We start from the raw sequence: 18114 nt of genomic DNA on the forward strand, positions 1-18114 counted from the left end.
TTCAACACAGTCTCTCATGACATATGTATGCCCTTCAATCAATCCATGAATGATGATTTTTAAACTTCTGGATTTTTCAAATAGTTTTCAAAATCTGTATACATTATAATAATGGCCCAATAACGGAGTCGGGGGGGGGGGGGGCGGGGGGGAGCCTACCCAAAATTGTATGCTCTTAATTGTAACTGAGTAAATCATTATACATTAATGCTAAATGTCAAAAGATCAGAGTAACATGAAAATTATTACTTCTGTTAATAAGTATTTTTTCAAAGGTTAGAAATAATGAAGTTTGCCTTGCTATGCATTTATGTTTTATGGTTGAATTGTATGTCATTTAAAATATACTCTGCTACAAAATAACTAACAATAACTAAAGATTAATTCATATCAAAAATACATAAATTACAGAGAGTACAAGTCCCCAGATTGTGGGAAAAGAACCATAAGATACACAGGCATCTTCAAAGTAGAACATAAACAATGAAAAAAATAAATTCTGTGGTTGGGGCTTCATATTTGGATCCTTCACATTAGGATGTCATGCCTGCATTCAGGCATTTAGAGCATGTTCCTCTCCCCTCATCCCCACATACAGACTGATAATTTCACTGATAATTCAGTTAATTCAACCATCTCTTTCAAGTGAGTTTGAAATCTGATAAGTTCGAAAGTTATTGAAATGGGTAACTGACAGATAGATACAAAAACTGTATCATTAAACAAGCCAAAATTTCCCATACTCACTTTTCCTCACTGAGAGCAATGAAGCTTTAAAAAAAAAAAAAAATTACCTTTAATTTTTCTTTTAGGCTTTCTTTTTCTGCCATAAGCCTTCTGAAGTCAGTCAGTGCAATGTCTCTTTCCTCTTCCACATGACTTTGAGAAAGGAAATTGTGTTTTGCTTCTCTTCTTAATCTGTTTAATTCACCTTGAGACTTTAAAAGTTTATTGTTTATTAATATATATGGATTTCCATTAATACAACATATACACTAACAAAATGAGAATAAGTTTAAATGCTGTGATTATAATAAAAGTGCTATTATATTCCTATTTTTCCCTAGACATCCAAAATCCTAAATCACAGAGGCACGAGAACTCATCCACCCAACTTATATTGTTCCACCTACAACCTAACTTCACTCTATTTTCTTACCAGTTACTTCTGCTTCTTCCTTGCTTTCCAACCTATATTCTCACTCTACTTTCTCATGCATTCTATTGACTTTTTCTTGATCTTTCCAAATGACAGAACAGTAAGTTAGAATCGCTTTGAAGTTAATACTCTTTGTAACACACCATTTTATTTTAAAAAAGTATAATATATTATTCTTGGTTACAGTCTAATAGGTCTATACTCCTCAAGTTCTACTATAGAGAAGTTTTTTTCCCCCTTTTTAAATAAACAATAGTACAGTACACGTTAATTACTTTATTCAATGCCAATTCTAAACAATTTCTTTTTACCTGCTCATAAAGAACATTTAATCTGTCTCTTTCTGCAGTCAGTAATTTGACATTGGACTGAATTTCTATCATGTGTTTTTCAAATCTGTCTAACATGGACTGTAGCTCATCTCTTTCTCTGGTGATCAATCTAAGATCTTCACTCTGCAAAGTGATTAATAAAATTTACGTTAAAATATACTAATTAAAATATTTGGATAATTAAGTAATACAAGAAAGAAAAAACTCACAGTAGCAATAATACATGAAAAATACATATGCAATAAATTGTAATTCCAGGAAAAAGCCTGGCATTGTTAGTATAATGCAAATAATAACTAATCATGAAAGTGGAAAAGATAAACAACTAACAATAAAATTTCAAACATTTTCTGTTTCTTTATCATCTAATTGTACCTATTTTAAACAAAATGACCAATAATGAATGAATGTTACTGTACGATGTGAATAGGAAAATAAAAGTAATTTTGCTGAAGTTCCTCTCAATTTGTTGTTAAAAATTGAATTTAAAAAATTATTACAGTCATTTGCTGCTGCTGAAGTTGCAAATATATTGGATAGTTCTTGAAGGGAACTACAGGATTTCCATTATTTTTTCAACTTATCTTGACAACAGGAACAGTACCTTTTCTGGAGTCCTACGGCTTGGGCTAGACCTTCGTTTTATCATTTTCTGAAGATATTCTAGTTCTCGTTTATAATAATCTCTATCATCTTCTAAAGTCTTTACAAATGCATCTAGACGAGAGGGAGATTTGTCTCCTAGGGCTATACCATATCCTAATCTCATTCTTTCTATTTCTAGGACAAGTTCTCGTTCTGCAGAAAAAGAAATAAAAACAATTAACTGTATAGGAACCTCATGAAATTCCATAAAGACATTTGCATTTGGGATGAACTAATTCCCTGCAGCAAGTACACTGAAAAGGACATAAGGATCCTGGTTCACACTACACTTAATATGATTCAGCAATGAGCGCTGGCATGAACAGAGGCCTGAGAGCACATTGGGCTGTATCAACAGAGGCGTTGGACTGAGAGATGCGATTACTCCCTTTTACTTGGCACTCATCAAACCAAGTCTACGATGCTGTGTCCAGTTTTGCCCCCCTCAGTAAAAGAAAAACATTAATAAACTTTGGTGATCCTCCTCTGGACTCGCCCAGCTAGTCAGGGACTAGAGCATCTGCCCTGTAAGGAGCAGCTGAGGGCACTGAGCTTGTTCAGCCTAGAGAAGAGAACGTTCCAGGTGAGAACCTAACGACAGCCTGCCAATGCCAACAGGAGGATATAAATAAGATAGAGGTGGGCTCTTCACTGAGTACGCTATGGGAGAACAAGAAACAACGGTGATGAATTGCTACAGGCAAAGTTCTGATCTGATATAAGGAAACATTGTTTTAATCTGAAGATAAATAAAAAATCGAATAGGTTGCCCAGAGAGCTTGTGGAACCTTAGAGGTTTTCATGACCCAGCCGGACAAAGCTCTAAGAAACGTGGTCTGAACTCATTTATTCAGAGAGAAAAAGAATAAAAAGTTTTGATCAAAATAATTTATTCTGCATTATTACTATTACTGTATTATTAGTATTAGGGTGTCCTGTAGGATGACAATAAAAGGTTCACTCTGCAAAAAAAGAATAAAAATAGGCCGTGGTGACAAAAGGTAACTTCACTTTGATTCTGATTGAAGAACTACTGTGTTCTTTTTCTTTGACACATATCAGTCTCTTAGTACCATTAGCTATACCTTAAATATAATTTTACTATTTCAAAAACTATAGGAAGATCACTTAAAGGAACCTATATTTGATTTACCTTTTATTTCTAAGTTCTCTACTTTTTCAGACAATCTTTGCTTCTCTTGTTCAAGTTGGTTTAACAATAGTTCAAGATTCTCTTTATCATCTGATTTTCCAAAGAGTTCTTCACTCAGTCTCTCTTTCTCTCTACGACATGAACACAACTCCTGAAATAACAAGCAGTACTACAAAAATTAGAAGTGCCAATAGAGATATTCAGAAAAAGTTATTTAATATTTTGTTAGACTTCTAGTATTCAACACTACATACTTTTCTTCAAGGTTGATGTTTTATACTTGTTAAAGGACATCATTGTTTTTCTACTACTTTTTGTTGAATAAAAGTAAGCATTACTTTTGACATACTTTCAGCAATCTTTCAGCTTATTTTGTGACAATATGATGTAGCTCCTTTAGCTGTTACATTTATTACATTAGTTTAATAGAACTTGGGGGGTAACACGAGCTTTCTGTTTGAAAAAAGCAAATAATTTTTATGATAAAGGAAAGAATCATCTGGATGACTATGAAAAAGTGCTACAAGCAAGATGTGGTAAGTGGAAAGAGGAAATAATTTCAGGAATTATTTGAAGATACTTCAACTGAAATTATTTTTACTTACTGACTTAAGCCTTGCTATTGTTTCTTCAAGATCCTGTATTTCACCGTGTTTTCTTTCAATTTCTTTCTATTAACCAAAATTAAACATATTAAAAGTTACATATTCAAAATGACAACAATTCCTGTATTACCAAAAAAAAAAAAAAGGAACCATATTATTTATAAATTATTTGTGTAGGAAATAAAGTATAATTACTTCCTTGTAATTCGGCAGATTTTAAGTAGGCATATCCAGTAAAGCTTATAGGAATTGAAAGCACATAAAATCTGCTCCAAACACACTCACATTCTTTTTCAACATAGCAACTACATGAATTACTGCATGACTTCTCACAGAAAAAAGTCTCCAAACACAGGCAACACTTGCCTATTACATACCAATAGTTTTAAGAATCTCAGAATTTTGTTTCTTACCGAGTTCACAGAGGAATGAAGGCTAAAACTGCCTCTTAAATTAAATAATCTCACCTAATACAGTAAAATATCTCTGTGGTCTTCCTATACAAGTTGATATGTAGTTTGTTGTAGCTAAAAGGTATATAACCACCTGAGAGCTGAGCAGATCTTTAACATTTTAAAGTGTTAGTGATTACCTTTGCTTCTCCTATTTCCTTATCTGCAGTCTCAAGAACAATTTCCTTGTGTCTTTCCAACTCCTGTGCCAAGTGGTCTATTTCATTCAGTTCTTGACACAGTTCTTCATTTTTATTGCTTAACTGCACTACTTCACTAGTCACACTTTGTTTCGTGTCCAGCAGATCTTGAATGCGATTTTCAAGCTCTTTGTTTGTCTGCTGAAGATACTCAACCTAAAAGATATTTTTCATTAAAATATTAATATGTATTGTTAAACAAGATAGTAAAAGTTCCTCTAAATTCTTCAAAATACAGTATCTCTATCTCGTAATAAAACAAATTGACAAAACAATTAAAAAAGGGCAAGATTTTCTATTTTTATAGCGTAATAACTAACAGCATGCAAAAACGGTTTTACAAAGGTGCATGGTGAAGAAATTCACTACTGCATCGTGTTCTTTATATAACCTACCAAAACAGGAAGTTTATTCTAAAAATATAAAGTACTGAAAAGCAGAGATCTGTATAGAAACCCATGTCAGGCATCAGTCTAGTAGACCCAGTGTATTCAAAGCTTTCCTAAATTACCCTAGATGTGAGGACGGTTTCTTCTGTCCACTTTTCTGGTATATTAGTTGGGCTTTGCCTCATTGTTACTCCTTCATGAAAAGGAAGCTTTATCAGATTCCCAAGACCTATCTTGCCCCCAACACATTTCAACATCTTAAATGCAACACCCCCAGAAATCCTGCTCTACAGACATTCTGGTTTTGATAGTGCATTTCCCTCAGAGTAAACAGAAGAGAAAACAGTGACGATTAGCACTAGAAAAAAAACATATACAATAAATTAAACCACCCAGGGAAATGGGAGCCTGGAATTTCTTGAAAATATTTATACCTCAGGATAACAGAGGTGCTGTCACTTCCACCTCAGTATCACTTTCTTCAAAACTCCAGAAGGAACTATTACTGTAGACACGAAAGCAAGACTGAGCCCTCTTACATTCACAAACACTATTTTAGGGAGATATCGATCCATTTTCAGAGAGTAAAAGTGGTAAATTGGCACCAAGCCTGAAGAAATAAAGTTGCTAGACCAAAACTGGCTTTATGCTGCTCTGGAAGTACAGTACATACACCTGGGCTCACCCTCTGTGTAGCCAGTTTGTGTTCAGCATGACTTACTAATTCAGGATTATTGAACACCGCTGTACTGCTTCCAAGTCACAGCTCCTTCTGTATTCTTGCATCACTGAACCCGAACTAATAAGCTCTGCAACCTGACTCTGTAAGCCACCGTACATCATGCTCAACTGGTATACAAAACAAAACTCAGATGGAAAAAAACAAAATTGATGGTGCGTATACACAGACGGGCTTTACTTGACCTGCAGTCTAGCCTGCCCTAAATTTCATTTACAAAACCCTCATTTGGAGAACAATACTGAATGCATGCCAGTATGCACATTGAACTTAACCATCTTCATCTTAATCTTTTCTTGCAAGTCTATGTCGGAGGAAAGGTGAGGACCACTTGAATTCATCAAGAAGGATTCCCCACTATCTGATGGGATTACCTGCAGGACTACATACATTGTTATTGGAAAAAGCAAAGCAAGCAAGTTAGATTGAGTTTATCAATAGTGATTTTTTAAAAAGAAGAGCTGCAAGCGTTTGGGGTTTTTTGTTTTTTTTTTTTTTAAGATTGCCAGTATTTTTGGCTTTGACTAACCACCAATAATAAATCCATTACCTGCAAATTTAAATGGGCAATAAGCTTCTCATTACTTTTACTCCTTGACTCCAGAGATATAACATCATGAGAGCGACCGCCATCCAATGCTAGCACTAGACGCTCTATTTCTTTATCTCTTAGCTCAACCTTTGAGGAAAAAACATTTGTTCTTTATTATCTTCTACACTGTTTTACAGAAACCTTGTTCAAACACACACTTAGGTAACATTCAGTAAGAAAAGATGCACCCAATAATGCCATGTTTCTCTTTAACATCTACTTATTTTTAAATTCTGGATTTTTCTGAACAAAGCTTTCTTTGAAATAAAAATAAGCAAATCAAAGGTAAAAGCTAAATTTGTGAAAAAATTCCTGTTTGATTATATTCTTGAAGAGAAATAAATTGCTTCCATTTAAAGTGAAATTAACAGCTGTTACAAATTAACCACTTGAGGCTAGCATTTAAATTTGTGGAACCAGCTTTTAAACCAGATAATTCTGTTTCAGTGACTATATCAGTGTGAAAAATAGTGAATATTGGAAGTAGAAAACCAAGCTGAGAACAAAAAAAAAAAAAAAAAGAGGATGATGTCCACTAATCCCCAAATATTGAAAGATATAATAACATAAGAACAACCGGTGCAATTTCCCCACTTAAAGATAATATATACCTTACTGATCCACTTGAATTAAGTACTGTAAAATCCATTGGCCACAAATTAATTATAAAAATTCAAAATTCAAAAACTATAACTGGTCAAAACGATATAAAAAATATATATCCTTCTAGCATATCTGTAGATCAAATTATGATTTTCAAGTAGTTGATGCTTATGCACTAAAAAACTCTAGACACAAAGAAACTCTACTTACAATTCTCAAAACATAAGTCTTTTAATGCAAACCGTAATATGCAAAATACATTTATTTTAAATCCCATAAATTGAGTTATTTCTTTGCTCTGCACTTTTTTGAGTCTATACTTTTTGACGCACGAGCAATGCTAAAATACTTTTAAATGCAGTTATACTCCTACTACTCTTGTTAATGTATTTCATAAGACCTTCAATGCTTTCCATTGAGATTAGATTAAAAATTATAATCAAGGCTATTGCAATGACTAATATGACCAAAAAACAAAACTTCTGTAAGCATACCTGTTTGCTATAATTTTTCATTCCACGTTCAGATATCTCCAATTTTTCCTGTAGTTCTGTTACTTCTGACTGAAGTTCATGAATTCTGAAATGCAGTAATATACATGTGGATATGTGGATATGTGGATTCATGGAAAAATTATACATGCACAACAATTCGGCATTAGTATTTTCTCTTTGCTCCCAAAAGGAAACATTTCAATAACAAAAATAGTTTTGTTCATACAGAATATTAAAGCAGAAAGAGTTGTATGAGATACATTCAAAATTTAAAAAAGTCAGGTCAATTTTTAAAATATATTTCTGAACCTCTCACAGTACAGGGTCCCAAGCCTGTATTACATAATCAAGGATATCACAGACTTTCAAAATAAATACAGCAAAAACAAAATTACTCCTAGCTTCTATCCAGAATACCTCATTTAAAAATTGATATAACAGTAAAATCAATGTAGAAATCTTAAGAGAAATCATTGCAACTTTGTCATACGCAGCACTGTCAATCATAAAGCAGAATCCTACTTCAGAACTATACTGCTCTTTAAACAACATGAAATGCCATCTCATCTCTGAAAGGCGGGGGGGGAATCACAGCAGCAGATATTTAACATTTATACTTCAAAATTTAAAAATTGTTTAAATTACCGATTATCAGCCACTTGAAGAAGGTCTGCAACATAAGGGTCCTCTGGCTGAGGAACTGGATAGGCACTAACGCTTGACGGGGGAACAGGTTGGTCTATCTGCATGCGTTGACGCCTGAATGGAATGTTTCTTTTTCTGCCACCTAAATAAATCCAAATTCAAATCCAAATATTTATTTCTTGAAATGAAAGCAAAGGACTCGACTCTTCTTCTTTTGTACATAAATAAAATTAATATTTATTCAGCTGCTTCTGAATTGGCATGTTCCATCATTTTATCTTAGTGATGTATGCTGGTAAAAGTTCTACATTGTTAACAACACCATTCTTGCAGGTTAGTATCAATTCTGTCGCAATCCACCTTTAAACAAGGAAACATGTAAATTCCAGTGTAATTAATCACCCCCAATATTTAGGTTCCTAAATATTCCACAGCTAAAAGTTGTAGAATTTGTTACTGCTTAACTTTCCCTCCAGAATAAACAGTAGCTATGAGCGTTGGAGTCTACAAAATGCTACAGAAAAAAAGATTGTGGCTCTTTAGAGGAAAAAAAAAAAAGCACTATTTGGCATCATAGACAAAAGCAAGAAGATAGAGAACAGGAGAAGTAAGGAGGTAAAAGGCAATTTATTGGCAGGAGAGGGGCCAGAAAAGTGGGTGATTAACTAGTTATACTGAAGAATCAGTAGAACTGATTACTGAAGAAAGCAACTAAAAAAGCTAAGTTAAAACATCACAAAAACCCTTTTGTTTTCACAGTTAAGAATTATTTTATGACTGAACTAACCTCTGCGTTGTTTATTAATATGTTTCTTTTCCTTCTAGCCTATTGTCATTTCAGTGAATGAATAAATTTGTATCATAGACATGTCAAAGCAGAGTAGGCTATCTGCTTGAACGCAAAATAAAACATAACACTATTTCCATAGGGAACAATTAGTTTTCATTACACAATTAAATAATATCACACTATATTTGATGATGTAGTATGGAATAATCCCAGGACACAAAGGAGTGAGTATGGAGAAAGAAAACAGTGTAACACAGCATCTTTGAAGTGAAGGATATGGAATGCAAAAAGATATTAAAAAAGAAGGTATTTTATTTCCCCTAACTACATATTAATTTCCTTCAGATGCCAAAACCAGACAAGTAATCAAATGAGTAAGAAAGAAAAAACTTAGTTTCAAAATTTCACAAAATAATTCTCATTATTTCCCTTAATTTGAAGGAAAAAAAAAAAAAGGATGAAGAGCAGGAAGCAAAGGAGGAAAGAAACAACCTGAAAGTTACATTCAGTGCATTTTAATTTATCAAAAGATATTTTAATTGTCGTTAGATTCCAGAGGGTTGGATTATTTGTTTTTAACCTGCTACTAGTGGATCTTGAGTACAGAAAATCTCTATTAGTCACTCACATATCGACAATTAAATATCACAAAGATCCAAGCATCAGACAAGACCTGTCGCTGACTAAATTAGCTGAAACATTAGAAAATTAAGCGTTCATTGAGCTTTCTACTCATGGTTTAACTTAAGTCTTCTATTGACTTGATGTTCATATAAAAATTTGCCCATACCACATCTGATTTGCTAATGAAATCTCTTCCATACACACAAAAGACCTGAACTTAGAGCCCAAAGTTTCAAAAGGTAATGTTACTGTACTGCGCAGTGTTATTTTATTGTAGTAAGCCCTCTGCCTATACAAAAAGAAGATAATGTCTGGAAGAACCCAAAAAAGCCTTCAGAAAAGTAAAAATATCTACAATTATTTACACTTACCTGGTGTTTGCACCACTGCTTGCAGATTCTTCTCCTGAAGCTGCTGAATTTTTTCAGTTTTGGCTTTGTTCTCTTTTTCCAGCATTTTAATTTTATGTATATACTGGTTATTCAGAAATTTCAAGTCAGTTGTTTCATGTTCAACCTTCCTTAAGGTGGCTTTCAAATCTTTGAGGAAAAAAAAGAAAAAAAAGTAGTGTTATCCTTATCATTCATTATTATTCTTTCTAGTAGCACCAAAATAGACATAAAAGAATTCTGTGTTCTTTTCCATAAGACGAATTTTTCAAACGTCCTAAATATTGCCTTGTAGCTTTTACATTATTTTAAAGATAAGGCTAAACTTCTCCAGCATTTCTGGTTCTGCCAAATTTTTAAGAATATAAGAGTAAAAAGTCTGACTTTATTTTTCACACTCATTTTACACACTTGCTGTATTCGCACTGCTCCCCTTGAATTAGAAGGGTTCTTGGCATAGCTACCTGTGTGACCTGTGTTCCCACCACTACCCACCTCAGAACTCTTCCCATGCCTTTTATTTTGCTTAGCCAGCAGGCCAATAAAAAAAGAGCACGTGCTACAATTAGTGTCTTCGTAGATGTGCTGACTGGCCAGATGGCTGCTGTCAGAGTTCTCCCTGCCTTTTTATCTTAAGTGGTACCTCTTTTCTCTATCCTCCCGCTATTTTTTCAAAAATCCTGCAGGACCTTGATACAGTCTGAGACTTCAATAGGGTATACCAAATTTGGGTGAAAATAGTCAATAGGGTCAAAAGTTACTGGAAATGATAGATGGACAGCATAATCAGAAGAGCTTTGTTTCATTAAGAAATCAGGCTTAAAAAAAAAGAGATTCATTAACGTACTAACTGTCATAACATATGCTGCTTGCATGACTTTGGCTTTAAGAATTCCAGTGCATTCTTTAAACAAGAAAAAAGAAAGAAAAAAGAATTAATTTTTTATCAGTTCAGTGAAATATTATAAAAGAGAACTAAAAAAAGTACATACACACACATACACAGTAAGTATGTATTTATATATACTTATACAAATAAAAACCTTTTGTAGAATAAAGGCACATTAACAACAGTACTTCTGCGTTTCAACTAAAAAGTAGCTATTTCAAGGTAAGAAAGCATATGTGAAAAGTTTCACAGTTTTGTGCTTAATTAAAACAACGATATGCAGGAGCTCAAATGCTTTTTAACTACAAAAAAAAAATCTATACATGAAACTCAGTTCATTAAAGGTGCCACTCACATGCATATATACATATATGTGAATCCACAGATCAGGAATTTGTCCACAATTTTATACTGACACCGAAGGATCAAAAAAAAATCACAGTTTTTAATATTACCTTTAATATGACGATCAGATTGCTCTTTTAATTTCAGTATTTCTAAATGTAGTTCATTATTTTCCCTGGTAAGTTTAGCGTTCTCTGTTTTATAAGGTTCCAAAATAACATCATAATTGCTGCATTCTTTTTCAATCTTTCCAGCAGATAGCTTTGCACTGCGCAGGCTCTCTGTTGTATGGACAAGGTCACTAGAATTAAGGAACATGAGACATGTTAGAAATGTTATCAAACTTTAAATTACAGATGCAAATTTTTATTTTAACCTTAGAAGTAAAACTTGTTGACTGAGATAATATTTACTGAAGAATAAATGCGTTCAAAGAAAGGCAAAGAAAACATTCATGTAAGAAAAGCTGAAAGACTGCAATCATTCACTTAAAAAAAAAGTAAACAAGGACAGGACAAATGTGCAAAAGAGTTAAAGATACGGACAAAAAAAAAACCTTACATCTGATAATCGAATAAACTCTCTTTTCTACATAAAGTGAGAAATCCAAATTTGACAAATTGATTTTTTCCTGTAATCACTATTGAAGTTGTACTACTGCTTACCACAGAGGAAAGTTACCACAAAGTCAACAAACAAAATGATCAGAAGGGTACTAGTATGCATACGGAGATCAAAAGCTACATAAGACATTAGTGATAAGTAGCTAGAAACATTTTTGTGAAAATAAAATCAGTGGCTGAGAGACTAAATCTCTCTGTTAGATATCAGAATGAGATTTAATGTTGAAGCTAGATTATTCCACATCCGCCTATACAGAGTTCTTTTATCTATACTGGATGTTAGCTAGCTATTAATAGTTAGCTAGATCCAGAATATCAACCTAAGTGCATGGTCAGTCAAGTATAGTTGAATTACTATGGAAATCACTATGTACCTAATGGCATCAAAGCCATGAAACAGAAGAAATATTAAGGTCACCTGAAAGCTTGGTTTTCTTCTGTTATGTGTCCTAGAACAACTGCAGAGATAGCAAATTGAACATATACTTCTCCAAAAGGAATCATAAAAAACTGAGCTGTGAACCTTTTCTCTTCAGTTGCAGTTCAGACATCAGCAATTAGTAAATATAGACAGTTGTAAGCATGTCTTTTAATCACATATCAATAGAGACTATTACGTTAGAAAACTGTTAGTATATTAAAAAAAAAAACCCTCTCATATAGGTGTATTATATAACTCTAATAGAGTTATATAGGTCTATTATTTAACTCTAATAGAACTATTAGTTCGCTTATGAGGATAAAAAGTAGGATTTCCATAGACCATAAATCCTTAGAAAATTAAATCTTAAGATGTTCTGATTCCTTAAGTAAATCCAGCTGATCCCCTCAGACACACAGGAACTAAATGTTAGTTTTGAGCTAACGTTACTTGAACATAATGTTCAGACTAAGCATTTTCCCTCATATGTCACAATCAAAAAATGCATATAACTATTATGCTTTTAGTGAATCTCCTACTGAATACCTAAAAAGCTTTTCAACCAGAGGTAAGCTCTCTACCCCCAATGGCTGCCGATAGCCCAGTTGATCTAGACGCTTCCTGAGATTAATGAACTTCCGCTCTGCCGCTGTGGTCATTGTAAACACTCCTCAAACTTGCTTTCTTGGACTCAAGAAAAATAGGTCACCTGCAAAAGATTGTCTGTTACAGCATTTGTCCTTTAAAATGGCAGTAGCATAGAAAACAATAATGGAAAATTGGTTTTTTTTTTGTGTAGGAAATATATAAGCATGTTCTTAAAAATTTAGGTAAATCAAAACAACTAAAACTTTTCGAAATTTTTTACACATTTCTTTCCAAAGATATACTTACCTTGAAAATTAACTGTCTAAGCATTTGGTAACATCTTATACTATGAATACAAAATTCTCTTTCCAGTCTGTAAGAACTGAATTCTGAAATGATTTTACGATGGGAAAATAATAAAATCAGTGGTTTCTGATTCCTTGAATCACAGTCAACTTGGTATCTTCCACAAACCAAATTGATGGATCGTTTTCCAAAATCCCCCGTACTTTTTCCTTTTGTATATAAACCTTATTTATTAAGCCAACCTTTTGTAAAAATATGTTAAAATGTAAAATTTTGAAGACAGATTCACATTTTGAACTTGACTTTTCTTCTACATGGCAAAGCAGGAAAGAAAAGACCCGCAGTGTGGTACAGTCCTATCCGCAGTTTCCTGAAAAAATCAGTTCAAGGATCAGTCTGAGGGTTTTTTTCTTTTGTTTGATTATTTATTATTAACGTGATCTAAAAGGGTTCAGATCACAACTACTGTACCTGAATTCAGAGGATCATTTTATTTTTGCCAGATATATTTCAGGGAGGAAGCATTTTCACATCATTATATCTTTTTGGATTCAGTGGTACAATGAGAAATGAAATAGAATACTAAATCTGATGTTTCTCAGATACGTGAAAATATATCTTCTCAACAGTTAGTAATATTTTAGAAAATTAATTATTTCTGTAAAACATTTCCCTCGTGTTTCTTCAGGAGTTACAGTATTAACCTGCTCTTTACGCAGAAAACCTCAGTAGCCAAACTACTAACCAGAGGAAGCACCATTTACATCTCATATATAGGTGAAAGACTATAAATTGTTATTTAAACCATGCTGTTTCACAATCCCCCATATTTTAAAACAGAATGAGAAAAAAATTATCCAAGTATTTAAAATAAAATTATTTATTAACAATAAAGTTACAAAACAAAAAAGTTTCTCTCACGTCTGAGGCTGGAAAGGAAGATTTCATCTAATTGTATCAAAACAATACATTGGTCTAGCAGCAAGACTATAGTTGCCAGGCACCGCTCAACGGATGAGAGAAAATCACCACTCTTGAGGGCACAACATCTGTTCCAGGGGCTACCAAAATACTCACCTGAAGAGGTTCAAGGTGTTGAGATATTAAGAGGCAACAGCACAGAGAACAATTCCTTATATATTGTACTGGGTTGGCTGAAGGAGGAGGAGGCACATTTCCTTCTGCAAACCAGTAACAGACAATATCAAGTCATTCTTCTAAATTCTCCCCATTCTTCTTTGGCAGCCAAAGAGAAAAGTGGTAAGCAATAATGGGATTTCTGCATTCACATTGAGGATTCTTTATGTTGAATGAAAAAAAGGAGTGATTGTGTTACTGTGTCCAGATCTAATCTCAGGAATCCATCTTATATTACTTACTAGAGAAGTAAGCTAGTAACTCTTGAGCGCATTCTCTCCTTAAGAATCATATCAGTTAAAAAGATGAATTTTTATTATCACATCAAAAAGCATCTAGTAACTTCTCCATTAGGAAAACACGGCTTTCTGGAGATAGAGAGCATATAGAAGAACTGCTGTAGTGATTCAGTAGAAACTAAGATCAGTCTGGCTCAATACCCTGCATCTCTGACGGTGACAACAGTGAAAGTATAAAAATATAAACAAACATGAGGCAAATACTCCTCTTAATTACCTTATTTTTCTATAACCTTTTAGTGTAGGGACTTTGTGAGCTTGAAGTTGCAAATAAATCGTTACGTTAATAGCACCTGACAGCCCTTTCTTCCATTTCTGCTTTTTGAAATATCTGATGGCGATTAATTCCTGATTTTTCTGTACATCCGGAAAAGTATATCCTTTTGTTTTAAACTTGCCAGATGATGAATTCATGGCGTCTCTCTTTTTATATTACTATAAAACATACTAAATATTTGTTCCTTAGTCATGTTCTCAGTTATTTGTGATGGTATCTTTAGCATATCCCTCCTCAGTAATTTATTTTCCAAAATTTCCTTGTAGCTTGTGCAGAAACAGTGCGTATAGCTGATTATGCTTGTCACCCCTTTCTATGTCTTTTCTGAGACTGAGAGCGCGTCTGAGCACCTTGTTTCTGAATTGTGGCTGCACCAAGGATTTAACAGCAGTCAAAGATATTTGCTGTAGCGTTCTCTATTGCCAATGATTCTCAATTTATCTTTTGCCTTTTTGATTGCTCTCAAGCACTGAGTAGATGTTTTCACAGTGATTACGAAATCTCTTTTTCGGAGTGACAACAGCCACCCTAGGGCCCATGATTTGCATGTATCAACACCAACCCTTAACTCCCATTTTATCACTTAGTCCAGTGATACTCTGCAACTTTTTGGACCACTCTTAACAATTCCGTACAATAAGTGAACTCTGCCCCTTCCTGTGTAAGTCATTCTTCAGATCACTTATCAGTGTTAAATAGCACAAAATCTGCTGCACATTCCCTGTGAAACAATACTTTCTCTCCATTCTTTTAATCAGCTACTAATCTATAAAATGATCTTTTCTCCAAATCCAAGAGAGGGACATTTACTTAAAGACTTTGGTAAAGAACCTTCTCAAAAGCTTTATGCAAATTCCAGTTTTCTTCATCAATGGAATTATTCTTGCCCAGTTCAGATCAACCCAGAACATCACTGTCGTTAAAGAAATTTAGTAGTCTTTTGAGTCTTTCTGTCATGATCAGGCTGAGTCATGTCAACAAGGCACGTTGAACCTATTAGACTTGTCTCCAAATTTACTGGGATGTGCTCAGACAACTTTGTTTCAATACGTATTTCCCATATGAGATAGGCTACACTAACTACATAAATAGATCATGTCATCCAATATCTACATATTTAATGTACATTACTACTTCTAGGAAGAAAATACAGTTTCCATTTTAGACGAGAAATAGAAAATTACCTAAACAAATGAAAAGTCACTAAATGGTACCTTCAAGTAGGCATGTCCAGATAAAGATTTATCAAGACGTCTAAATCAGTAGATCTTTCAGTTATTCACAGGAGAAATATTTAGAGCAAATAGCCTCATTTTTTTGTTTCTCCTTTGTTCACGAAGGCTGCTTAAGGAGGACAATTCCTATATGTTTCATTTTGTGAGATGCCTGGATGCTTGTGAGCAGCCTTTTGAAGGCCTAGCTTTTTATGACAATATACGTATTTCGCACCTGTGAAGTTCTACGTCACAAATGACACAAGTGGAACATCAACATGGAATTACAGTCTTAAAGAACTGGGTATAGAAGTACATAGTCAAGCTACATAAAACTGTGTGAAAGAAACAGTGTTAGCAGGGAAGGATATTCCTTGTATCAGGCCAACCAATACAGGTGGAAAAAGAAACAGACAAGCTTTAGCACATCCAAGCTCTCCTGTCAATCTGAAAACAACGCATCAAACCTCAAGGTGAATACACGTTAAGGCTGTTCTAGATGTAATGCTTGTGTTATCGATTAGCAAATGTAATAATAAAAAGGACAACAAAGATGGATCTTTGCAGTGGAAGAGGTAATACGATCATTAACCCACATGAAAGGAAATTAAGACTACAGGGCTGACAATAGCACACTAGGAAATTACCAAATTAACATACCATGAAATCAGTTTCTTTATTGAGTCCATAACATTAACATCAAAGAGAACTACGAACTAGAGTTTCCAGCGTCATCTCTGGAAAATACCAAATTCATTTTTCATTCATGAGAACTCAGCAGCAGAGCTGGAGGCACTTGTTTTGTGAAAGATGTTCACAAAGCATCTGTTTCTGTCCTAGAATTGTTGTGTAGCTCATTTTGCTATACTGAGGCAGTTTTATTTTCACCCATATAAAAAAAGGCATCTAGTGAACTAAGCATACTATATTCTATTACATTCATGTACAGGATCCACGGATTTGGGAAGGGCAGTTGTTGTAATGACATTTTCAAGGTACACCAAGTAAGTCCGAATTTGTTGTTCTGGCACAATCTGTCTCCAAGTTGATTTGCTCAGAGTTCACTTCCGACAAAGATAATCAGGCACTATGCTTGCTCTGAAGCGTCACCAATTTGCTAACAGAAAAACAACTTTTGTTCTAGGAAAGCAAATTTATTCTTTGAAGAGCCACTAAAAACTGTAAATATATACGTTATAGCACAATCTCCCCAAACTGCAACCTGTATGGAAGACCTTTCAGCAACCACAATCTACACCTACAGAGGATCTATCCCCTTTGAAATAGGTTTATTTTTCCTTTCCCCATACTCCCGCGCTGCCAGTCTCACTAGGCCCATCGTTAAAAGCATGTTGTCCCAGAGCAAACCGCTATGCAGTAGCTGAGACGTTTCAGTGGGGCCTCGGCAGAGACGCTGCCCCGGGTGGGAAGGGAAGGCAGCAGAGCTCTGAGGAGACGAGGGACCGACGTGCGGACCAGGAGCTCGTGCTGAGCGGCTCTCCCCAGCGTTAGGGGAAGGACACACGCAAGCGGCCCGGCACAGCGCTACACTCCGGGCTGCAACAGCGGCCGCTGATGGGGCTATAGAAGCCCAAGGCAGCGGCTGAGCGCCGCCGGCTGACCGGCCGCCCCGAGGAGACCCGGACCCACCGGCAGCTCCCTCCTTCCCCGACTCGACACCCCACCCCGGACAGGGCCGCGAGGAGCCGCGCCCGCCCGCCCGCCTGCCGCTCCCTCGCAGCTCTCACCCGGGCTGGCTCTGCCGCTCCGCAGACCCCGGCGCAGCCGCCCAGGCCGGAACGGCGGTTTGAAAATGGCGCGCGGCGCAGCGGCCGCTTCCGCCCAGTCACCTCAGCAACGGGGCACGCGCCTGCGCCTGCGCCCGCCGCCTGCCGAGGCGGCCACCGCCCCGCCCCGCCCCTTCCCGCGCCGCTCGCGCTCCCGGCAGCCCTCGCGCCGCCCCGCCCCGCCCCGCCGCCCCGGGAGGCTGCAGGAAGGAGCGGCGGTGGCCTGAGGCAGGATCGGGGGTAAAACGTCCACTGTCGCCTCCGCGAAAGCGTAACGAGGTTTTCGCCAGCCCTAGAGCAAAACTGCAACGCCGAGACCGGGGCTGGGTCTAGAGCAGCTCCCTGCAGACAAGCCTGAGAGAGAAGACGCAATAAGCTTCAGCTGCAGCCTCGACTGACTCTTTTGTTCAATTTAGT

At 35.7% G+C, this 18114-nt stretch overlaps 1 protein-coding gene across 10 annotated transcripts in view; it reads right to left on the reverse strand.

Moving 5' to 3' along the window:
- CEP135 (centrosomal protein 135) overlaps window positions 1-17829 on the reverse strand; it is a 35767-nt gene extending 17938 nt beyond the window's left edge. For 4 of the 10 annotated variants that reach the window (XR_011141055.1, XM_068942819.1, XM_068942821.1 and 1 more), the window contains exons 1-14: window positions 17659-17829; window positions 14061-14164; window positions 12636-12798; window positions 11156-11346; window positions 9794-9961; window positions 8009-8150; window positions 7364-7448; window positions 6225-6353; window positions 4487-4702; window positions 3895-3960; window positions 3290-3440; window positions 2096-2289; window positions 1471-1614; window positions 795-938 (exon numbers count right to left, since the gene is read on the reverse strand). Coding sequence is in view for 9 of the 10 variants with exons in the window: in XM_068942819.1 (XP_068798920.1) it covers window positions 795-938; window positions 1471-1614; window positions 2096-2289; window positions 3290-3440; window positions 3895-3960; window positions 4487-4702; window positions 6225-6353; window positions 7364-7448; window positions 8009-8150; window positions 9794-9961; window positions 11156-11346; window positions 12636-12748 (1743 nt within the window). In the remaining variant the exon portion in view is untranslated. The remainder of the gene's footprint in view (window positions 1-794; window positions 939-1470; window positions 1615-2095; window positions 2290-3289; window positions 3441-3894; window positions 3961-4486; window positions 4703-6224; window positions 6354-7363; window positions 7449-8008; window positions 8151-9793; window positions 9962-11155; window positions 11347-12635; window positions 12799-14060; window positions 14165-17658) is intronic. The other 6 variants (XM_068942825.1, XM_068942820.1, XM_068942827.1 and 3 more) reach the window with 6 other exon arrangements.
- Window positions 17830-18114: the final 285 nt, after the last annotated feature.

The sequence above is a fragment of the Struthio camelus genome, chromosome 4, assembly GCF_040807025.1.
Source record: "Struthio camelus isolate bStrCam1 chromosome 4, bStrCam1.hap1, whole genome shotgun sequence".
Classification (NCBI taxonomy): Eukaryota; Metazoa; Chordata; class Aves; order Struthioniformes; family Struthionidae; genus Struthio; species Struthio camelus.